The sequence below is a fragment of the Triticum aestivum genome, chromosome 7A (genome assembly GCF_018294505.1).
Source record: "Triticum aestivum cultivar Chinese Spring chromosome 7A, IWGSC CS RefSeq v2.1, whole genome shotgun sequence".
In the NCBI taxonomy this organism is placed as follows: Eukaryota; Viridiplantae; Streptophyta; class Magnoliopsida; order Poales; family Poaceae; genus Triticum; species Triticum aestivum.
The window spans coordinates 13724619-13735187 of NC_057812.1; the positions used below are offsets into that span (position 1 = coordinate 13724619).

Genomic DNA, 10569 nt, shown 5'->3' on the forward strand with positions numbered 1-10569 from the left:
AAGGGGCGCATATGGGTGAATTGGCATGGGCCCTAGTGGTCAGTCCGATGTGGCAAACACGTCCAGGCACGCCAGGGCGTGTCATATCCGTCCTAGATATGGACCGGATATGAAGAGTGTCGGTCGGTCCAATGTTTGGGTCTGGTATGGGGCATCCAGTTGGGTGGGAATTTCTCGTCCGAGCAGTGACCGAGCAGCCCGTCCGGACGTTGGGGCAGGTACAGGGGTCAGGTTGTAGATGCTCTTACGGGTATAGGGGTCCAGTTGTAGATGCTCTTACTACCGAGCAGAGTTGGAGTTGGGCAGCACATGTGACGGACAGGTGGGCCAGGCAAAGGCAGGTGCCCATCCTGTACTTGCTTCCAGGCAAATCTTTATCTCCATCTCACGTGACAAACGATCTTCCCCTGCTCTCTCTCTTCTTTCATCCTCTCAAAGTGAAACCCCATCTCTGCATTTGACAACGCCCATTGATTTCATCAACGTCAATAGATTAATCCCTTCTCTTCTTCCCCACACCACACACGGGCAGGGCTTCTAGCATGGAGACTGAGGTTACGCCTACGCCACTAGTATAAGAACCCCAGCTCCCCCTTGGGGCCGAGGCAGAGCAGAGCAGGAGCTAGACTAGAGAGAACATCTTTAGTGCTGTACTATTTTGTGAGGAGGAGAGAGAATGATGGAGGTGGCAGTGGAGAGCCCGCAGCCAGCGGCGTGGGACCACTTCAAGGAGAAGGTGGAGATCATGGAGGAGGAGAACGGTGGTGCTTCCGCAGCCGCAGCCGCAGCCGCCGCCGCCGCTGCTGCAGGGGAGCTGCTGACCAGGGAGATCAAGAAGAGGTTGCTGAACCACGCCCATGAGAATGGGAATGGCCATGGCCATGTCAATGGAGGAGGACCAGAGGAGCTCAAGGTTGTTCCCGAGGAGGAGGACAAGGTGGAGGAGGCTCCTGAAGAGCCCAAGGTTGCTGAAGAGGAGCAGAAGTCGCACCTGCAGCAGACTATCTTCTTCGATGCAGCCAAAGGTAACACCTCTGTTTCTTACCCATCTGCTCCTGCTTAATTAATTTCATCTCATGGGAAGAAGAAGAAGAAGAAGATCGGAATGGGATTTAATTGGTTGCTTAATTAATTAATTTCTTGATGGATGTGGAGGCTGCATTATTTTCCTGCAGGATAGAACACCTGCTGCAGTTATTTCAGGCTCCATCTGCTTCTTATTCCTTAATTTGTCCATTTCTAGAAAACAATAATTCTCCAAAACATAGTCCATGTGTGCAGCACAAAACTAACTTTGTCATCTTGTAAGAGCTTTAGGCAGTGTCTGGATGGTGAAAAATGTAGAGAATTTTAATTACTGCTGCTGTCTCTGCTCCCTAATCAGTTTTATTTACCTGGGAGGGATCAACAGGATGCAGTGATTATTGCACTGGAGATCTTAGTCAGAAACCAGACAAAAAAGGACACGCGAAACGCATGCTAAAAAGGACAAAATCTCAGTGACAGTGATATATGCCAACATCCCTCTCATCTAATCTAGGTCTCACTCAGAATCTTTGGAAACCTTTTGCTGACCACTCAAATTAATCATATGTAGCCTTCCATGGCAGATGATGGCTCCACATGTCGGCGAAGTCTTTCTTAAAAGTTATTATTGAGATTAGACACTAACTCTCTCTTACAATTAGCTTTCTGTTGCTTCACTGAAGCGTTAGATTTGTGGTCGTTTTATAATACAGTAAAGCTAGTTTTCTATTGCTTTACTGAAAGGTTAGCTTTCTATTGATTCACTGAAGGGTTATGGAAGTGCCGGCACTGCGATTGGACGTACCGCCTGACTAGTCTGTGCGAAAATGGTACCGTAGATCATCGAGGCTATCGTCACCAAATCGAGCAGAATCTCGAATCGTTGGTTGAGAAAAAGGATCGTTTTACGGTTCACCGAACAAAGGTTAGTGCTGACTGCTGAGACCGAGCAATATGGCCGTAACAAAATTTAGGACAGTTGTGATTAACTTCAGTTTGTCTGGCATACCTGCAATTCTATCTTTGTTTCTTTGCTCAAGCCTCCTCAAGCAGAGGAGGAGAAGGAGGAGGAGGAGGTTGCCGAAGAGGAGCAGGAGTGGCACAGGAGTATCTTCTTCGATGCAGCCAAAGGTCACACCGCTGTTTCATACCCATCTGCTCCTCCTTAATTAATTAATTTCTCACGGGAGGAAGAATATACACCCGAGTTAGCAAAAACTTTGAAAAATGTTTATCGAACGAAATCCAAAAAAATTGAAATTTCGCTACATCAAACTTTATCATATGTTTGAGGTTCTTGTCAAGTTTCATCGAAAAATAACATCCGAGGAGCTCTCACCGAAAAAAACAAAATCGCTGCTGAAAGTTTTGTGCACTGTTTGAGCAGTGATTTTGTTATTTTTGGTGAGAGCTCCTCAGATGTTATATTTAGATGAAATTTTGCAAGGACCTCACACATCTGATAATGTTTTATGTCTCAAAAGTTTAGATTTTTTGGACAATGTTTGATCACATTTTTTCAATCTTTTGCTAACTCAGGTGTACTACACCCAAGAGTAGCCACTACTTTCCGATATAAGAAGAATGAGATTTAGTTGGATGGTCCAAAATCCTCGATTGCATTATTTTTTCCTGCAGGAGAGAACTCCTGTTGCAGTGAGTTCAGGCTCCACCTGGTTGTTCTCCTTTAATTTGCCCATTTCTGGAAAGCAATAATTCGTGTGTTGGACCCTTTTCCAAAAAGTATTCCATATGTGTTGTGCAAAACTAACTTTGTCATCTTGCAATAGCTCTAGCTGCATGGTGAAAATGTGAGCAAATTTAATTTACTGCTGCTGTCTCTGCTCCCTCAGTTTTACCTTGTGATTATTCCATTCAGTATCCTGGAGATCTTATTCAGAAACCAGACAAAAAAGGACACGGGAAACACATGCTAAAAAAGACAAAATCTCAGTGAAAGTGATAGGTGCCGACATCCCTCTCATCTAAATCTAATCTATGCCGCACTCAGAATCATTGGAAACCTTTTGCTGACCACGCAATTCAATGATGATATGTGGCCTTCCATGGCAGATGTCGAGGGCGACTCAGAAGCTCCCCGGATCCGCAAAGTCTTTCTTACAAGTTATCCTTGAGTTATGAAATGGAACCAGAAAGCTTTGCTTTGCTTTCTTTCATGGGATATTTCCCTCTCCATACCCCGTCGCCGCTCACCCCTGCAGGGCGATCGGGAGGCCAACCCTAGCACCCCAGCCGCCGCGATCCCAACTCTCCTTCCCCTCCACCGCCGCCGGGGGACAACGCCGGGCAGATCCCGTGCGTTCGACGGCGCGGCGGAGGGCTGCTCCTCCTTCTCGGGCTATATGGCAGCGAGGGCGCCAGATCCGCGGAGGTGCGGCCTCTTTCTCGATCCGTGGCGGCGTGGTGGCTCTTGCTGGAGGCGTCTGTTATGGTACGAGGCCAGATGGCAAGAGGATGGAGGTGGGACTGGGCATCGCCAGCGGTGGCGGTGGCGTCCGGCCCGGATCCGTCTTGGCGGAGGCGGCGGCGATTCCGGCCCAGATCCGAACATGGCGGTGACGGCATCCCCTCTGCCGGGGATGAGGGGCCAGATGGTGGGTCCTAGTGGTGGCGCTGGTGGCGGCAGATCTTGGGATCCCGCAGGACATCGCAGGACGCGCGTGGCGGCCGGTGCTTCATCCAGCTTTGACAGTGCTTGATGCGGGATCGCGACGGCGGTTGCTGTTGTGTGGACGACGACAACGGCTGGTGCTACGGTGGGTGCTCCCTGTAGCGCCCGTAATCGGGGCGGCGGCCCCTCTTCTTCAACGGCGGCAGCCTCTGGGATCGTGTGGGCGATTCGGAATCTGGATCTCGAGGTGGTGATGGCCTTCTGAGGCTGGTGGCGGTATGGGATGTCCCCTCCATCAATAGATCATGTTCGATGCGGCTCGGTAGGTGACACATTTGCCCCTTTCAGAATTGTCGGGTGGTGCCTGTCACCGATAGGTGAAGCCACCAGTAGACATGATACTGGCGGATGCTACGCATGGCGTATTATATGGAGACGTCAATTCATGTTTGCTACTAGCTGGTGATGCACGGTGGCTCTGGCGGAGGTGTCATGTTTAGCCTGCTGCTGTCGGACCGAAGGTGGTGCGACAGTAGCGGGAGGCAGGTGGTATGGGACGTCTTTGTCTTTCGTTGTCCCCTCCAGAGGTATCTGGCTATCGAGGTGTTGGTAGACGGATAAGAGTGGATGGTACATATGACTTCAGCAATGATTTTATGCACTCCGGTGAAAACACAAGATCTTTGATTAGACTATGTCATCACGCGTCTGCATCGTGTCCTTACTGAAGGTGGTGGATTGAAGTTTGGCTTTGCGGATGAGAATCCGGAGTTCAACCTTGTGATGGACTCGCCATCAACGGCGCGCGTGCGGCGATCCCTTCTTGAAGGCGTAGTCTAGAAGTTGTGTATTTTTTTCGTTTTATATTGTGTCTTGTATCATAGGGATTAGTGGCTATCTGGGAGAGGTACTGTAGTGAGGTATACGGTCACATGGTTTGTTTTCCACTTTATTTCCGGGTCGATGGTGTCTGGCTGCTGGATTTTGCACTATTAATCATATATGGTTGTATGCATCGTCCTGATGCAGAGGCCGGGGTTATCCTCCTTTAAAAAAAAGAGATTAGCCACCAACTCTCTCTTAAAATTAGCATTCCATTGCTTTACTTAAGGGTTAGTTTTGGTAAATCTTGCTTTCTGTTGCTTTACTGAAGGACTATGGAAGTGCCGACACTGTGATTGGACGTACCGCTTGGCTAGTCCGTGCAGAAATCATACCGTAGATCGTCGAGGCTTATTAAAACCAGAGCATTTGGCAGTTGAATCATATTCGGAGAACCAAGCTGCTGAAGGTGTGTTACGTATGTTTTCCTGACCAATTTATCTGCAATTGATTCTTTGTTTCATCAGCTGAGCAATTTATTACTACATTCCAGATCCAGTGATGATGCCACTGCAGTCCGAGATGCAGAACTCCAACGATACAACCACTAAAATTGAATCTCGCACATATGCTCGTCATAGTCATGGCACAGTTGTAAAACCAGTGCATTCGATAACCGAATCATCGTCGGAAGATCAGAACACGACAACCACCACAACTACAATCACATCGGCAACAGCTACCACATCCTCTACAACCACATCAGCAGAAGCGACAACTCACTCATCGTCTTCTATAGGTGCGCACCATTATATTTCGAGAGAAGTGCATATTACATCCTTCAACTCTAGCCCTAGTCTAATATACAACCTCCAACTTCAATACCATCTAATTTACACCCCCAACTCTTAAAACCAGGCAGAATTCAACCCTCCCCTCCCCGTTGACCGTTTTGACCTGTTGACCGGGTGAACAGTAGCTCTCAGCAAAAAAAAAAAGTGACGTCTATGAAATACTCCCTTCGTCCCATAATGTAAGACGTTTTTTGACACTACACCAGTATAAAAAAACATCCTATATTATGGACGGAGGGAGTAGTTAACAGTTCGTGTACTGTTTGGGCTGATATTTTTTTTTGTTGAGAGACCACTGAAATGTCCAAACAAGCTGAAAATTGTCACCGGCATCACGCGCTGTAATCGTCCACACAAAAATAATTCGGATTTTTTTGAAAAAATAGTTTTTTTTGAATTTACTATTCACCTGGTAAAAAATCAAAATTGCTTGTTGAATTTTGTTTCCAACTCTTTTTTGAATTTACTGTTCACCCGTTGAAAAAACCAAAATATTTTTTTGAATTCACCCAGTCAATATGTCAAAACTGGTCAACTGGGTCAAAGCCGGTCAACAAGGAGGTGAGGGTTGAATTCCGCCTGGTTTTGAGAGTTGGGGGATGTAAACTAGACGGTATTGGAGTTGAGGGGTGTATATTAGACTAGGGCTAGAGTTGGGAGGTGTAATATGCACTTCTCTCTTATTTTTCTAATGAACTTGCAGATGATTCCTTTTCCAAAAATAAACGGCAATGGCTATATTTGCATAGAAATGCAAAATATGCCAAAGAAGGGTTAGCAGAGTTCCATCAATCATACCAACCTATATTTTTTTAATGGTAACCAATAAATTAAAAACAAACTGTGAATACAAAGGTACGAGACACAAGAGAGAAAAAGATAGCTACAAAGCTACCAACTTTCATTTGTATTCATATTAATCCTCCCATCATCACAGTTTATTTAGGATCACTATGTCAATGTAGTGAACTAGATTAACAGACAATAGAAACATGGCATGCAGGAATCTTTCACGCAGAAGTAATTGAATGGATGACAGATGGCATGCCTCCCCTCAAGCCTGCTGATGAAGTTATCATGGATGCAACTCACCACCTACATGGACATGAAGGTAGGCCTGATAAACTGAGCAGTATGCATGGACTACTGTTATTCAGAGGTGAAGCCTGATAACAGTAATTATATTTCTTCAGATGTTCATGGAACTACGACGACAACGTTCGAGAATGGCTCAGTTACCACTCATGTAAGTCACACAACAGAACTCAAGGTCGATTGCCCGAATGTGACCACTACCGCGAGGGGCGATTTACCAACCTCGCCGATTCCTCAAGCAGAAGATCAACCTTATGTAGCAGTGTCAGTCCCTGAAGATGTGAATCCTGCTGCTCCTAGCCCCCAACAGAGTGATGACTGGGATATACCAAAAGCCATAGTGTATGGTGGCTTAGTGGAGTCAGTCACCAGCCTCTCCGTTGTTTCAGCAGCAGCATCAAGTGGAGCAAAAACATGTCAGTTACTTACTTTCCACTTATTTACATGATGAATTCTTTGCACAAAAAAACACATGATGAATGCACTAATTTGACACTGATATTTATATTGTTCCATCTAATTAAATTCTGTTTTTCACTTGCCTGTAGTGGACATATTCATCTTGGGCATAGCCAACCTTATGGGAGGGCTTCCTCTCATTTTCCACAATGTAACAAACTTCTCTGCTCACTGAATGTCACACTGTTCTTACTGATCACTGCAGAAAACTCAGAAAACTAACATATCCTTCCTTTCCCATCGACAACAGATTGCCGATCTAAGAGACATTCGAGATGTGAATGAGGACAACGAGCGCGTCGGCCACTACTGGTTGCAGCTCGGAAGGCGGTCGAAAGCCCGACTCCACATGATCCTGGCCCTGCTCTCATACATCGTGTTCGGGCTACTTCCACCAATCCTCTACGGTCTGTCATTCCGTGAGAGCAATGACAGGGAGAACAAGATGATGGCCGTCGCCGGTGCTTCACTCGCCTGCATCGCTCTGCTAGCACTTGGAAAGGCGCATGTCAAGGAAGCACCCAGGACATACTTCAAGACCCTAATGTACTACCTGACAGTCGCTGTGAGCTCGTCGGGGCTGTCGTACGTCGCCGGCGTGCTGATCACGCGGCTCCTGGTGCACTTTGAAATTATCGAGCAAGGTGGGTCGGCTGCTCCTCCTTCTCTGGGCCTGTCACTCCCTCATTCTGTGGGTGCACAAACATCTGCCTGGGCCTCATTCTGAATTCTGAACTCTGAAGTTATTGGGAAACAGTGCTGAAAAAGAGAAGACATGTATGAGTGGCATTGGTGTTTAATCCTGACATATTGATAGCAGAAGTGAACTGGCAACCAGGCAACTGAGAAAGACCAATTGAAATGAACACAGGCCACTTAGTTGACCACACCAAACCGAGAAAAGCAAACACCCTCGAAAGAGTTGTTAGTACCCGGTGGTTCCACAGCAGTGCTTTTGTGTGTGTATTGTGTAAAAGAACCTAGATTGCGAATAAAAATCATTTGATTTTCGGTGTATCCGATGTGAAATGGAAGGGGGCATACAGTCCCAATCCTTTTCGGTGGTACACGTCCATTATTACGAAAATAGCCATAAGTTACGTGCCTATTATCCTTATTTTGTTTCTTGATGTTGTGTATTGAAACATTGGTTCCATGAATGTAATCAGGAAATCAACCTGTTCTTAAGAAGAAGATTTTTTTATGATGTTTGTCCTAAATTATGCGTGCTAACCTTAGCATGAAAAAGTAACAGAATGTTGTATTTTGCTCCAAACACTTCATTTTCTAAAAAAAACAATAGATGTGGATTACTCATGAGAATTTGGGATGGAGGTTTGTGCCCCTCTCTGCTAATGGGAACACATGGTCACAAAGGATTGATTTAATTAGAGATGAAAACTAAAGCTACAGGAGCTTGTATATATCACCATAGCATATAAGGTGTGGGTGCACCTGATATTCTCCCATTAATTCGCTTTGCTGCTGAGGAGTCTGGAGACGAACGTCACTTCTGTACTCTGCTTATGAACATGTTATTGGCGGGCGTAGGCAAACATTGAAGCTCCCTCCCCGCCCGATCAGGGCACGTTGGATTAATAGTCTGCCCCTCCCCACACGTTACCGGCAGCTGCAACCATTTTTTCTCTTGGAGCAAGGAACATTTGGCACCCCGTTCCATCCTTGCCGGTCCAATTCAGAAAGCATCCGAAGCAAACCCTAGTTGGGCACAGACAAAGCACTTACAGATCAAGCCGCCATGACTCGACCTCTGCCTGAGATAGAACGATGGCGCCATGGTGGAGGGCAGCCTCCCTCAGGAGAGCCACTCTCTACGAAACCAATTATTGGTTTCGCTAAAACTGACTGAAGCTCATGCCTGAGGCTGAGGCCGAGTGGTCAATCAGCTTAATCGGCTTCGTCGAGATCGACAGAGTCCAATCGGCATCGCCTAAGTCAACAGTTTATTACAGAATCGCGCATTATGTATCGAATTAGTGAAAAATGTATTACTATTCTTAAAAATAGCCTCCGTGGTTGCCCTCTGCACGGCTCTTATATTTTTCCACTAAACACAATATACACGGATAATTTTTCCAAACTGCTCTCTCGTATCAAGATCACTTCTTCCAGATTTCAAGAGTGGCTGTGACTCTAAGAACAGCAGATGCTCCTACACCGCAGCCTTCCCAACCACCAAATAAAAATGATTTAGCTTTGTAATCTGTTTCTAATGCGAGGAGATCAAGCAACACATCGGGGAGTCATCGAAATCAGCGTGGTGGGAATGAACATTTGTTAGATATGACTTCTGCGGTACATATAGCGTTAACATTTTCAGTACGAACCCCCTCTGCCCCAAAGAAAGTGTGGCCAATCTAGTACAACTTTGTACAGGAGTGCATCTTTTACAAGAACGAATTGGGACGATGAATAATGCAATGTTGAATGTAAGGTCAATTGAGTAACCTGGAGATTCTCAACATAATTATTCTTCTTTTAGATAATAATAATACTAGTAGATAAATATTCCGTCAAAAGGTAACTTAATATTTTTCCACCATCAATGCAGGTGTTCTATACCAAAAACAAACCAAATTGCAATGCTTGTCCAATGAGAAGTGAATGTAGGCTTTAAAAGACATTCACAACTTATATTCGATCCTTGCGCCAAACTGCCTTATGTTGATTGAGATTTGTGACACATATTAGTTTCACTCAGAATACAACTAACTGCTAATTAGTTGGTTCTATTTGTTTCAAACATCATGTTTCATTTTATTGTGCAACTAAATCTTATCTCGGATTCTTGGTCTTAACTTGGCCCTCCTATGTTTGTGTGAAATTCTTAGTTCTTCCGAATTTTCTTACGTTACCCAATTCCTTTTGATGAAGTGAGTGGTAGCATGCCCACTCTAAATTTCACTACCTGATTTGTGTCATGAGGAAAGTACATAGCAAAAGGATTTTCACACTAACAACTCTAACCCAATTATCGAGGAGCCAGCAAGTCCAGCACGGGAAGAACATCCATAAACTTTGGAAAAAGATATTGAAGATTATGATCCATATACTGCTCAAATACCGACCAGAATTGCTCAGAGAACATTTAACCAATATCTGGATCATAATCTTCAATATGATTTTCCAAAGTTTCTGAATGTTCCTTCTGTGTTGGACTGGCTAGCTCCTCGATAATTGGCTCTGAATTGTTTGTGCTAAAAACCATTCACTGTACTTTCACCAAGCTTTTCTCATGAGGTGTAGAGAGTGCAAGCCATGCACTTCACTAAAAGGAATCGAGAGAAAAACAATCGGAAGGACAAGAAAATTCACAAATCAGTAATAATTAATTTGTACACAAAAGTAAAGAGCACCCATTTAAGACCAAGAATCCAAGATAAGTTTTGGCTGCACAAAATAAAATAAAAATGATGTGTATCAAAATTAACAGAGCCATCGGATTATCAACAGATTATATTTTGAGCGGAAATAATATGTGTCATACAAATTTCAACCAGTGTAGCTTGGTGCAAGGACCAAATATAAGTTCTGAATGCCTTGCGAGGGCACTTGCGAAATGCCTACATTCATTTCACATTGGATAGGCATTGTAATTTGGTTTCTTTTGGTACGAAAGACATGAATTGATTGAGAAATATTTATTTATTCTTTCTAGGG

At 44.8% G+C, this 10569-nt stretch overlaps 1 protein-coding gene across 1 annotated transcript; it reads left to right on the plus strand.

The window, feature by feature from the left end:
• Nucleotides 1–473: 473 nt before the first annotated feature.
• On the plus strand, nucleotides 474–7905 carry LOC123147120 (uncharacterized). The gene is made up of 9 exons (XM_044566358.1): nucleotides 474–1025; nucleotides 1797–1951; nucleotides 2067–2157; nucleotides 4812–4949; nucleotides 5034–5279; nucleotides 6338–6445; nucleotides 6528–6845; nucleotides 6978–7039; nucleotides 7139–7905. The coding sequence occupies exons 1-9, from the start codon at nucleotides 677–679 to the stop codon at nucleotides 7613–7615; spliced, it is 1944 nt and encodes a 647-aa protein (XP_044422293.1). The 5' UTR covers nucleotides 474–676; the 3' UTR covers nucleotides 7616–7905.
• The last annotated feature ends 2664 nt before the right edge of the window (nucleotides 7906–10569 follow it).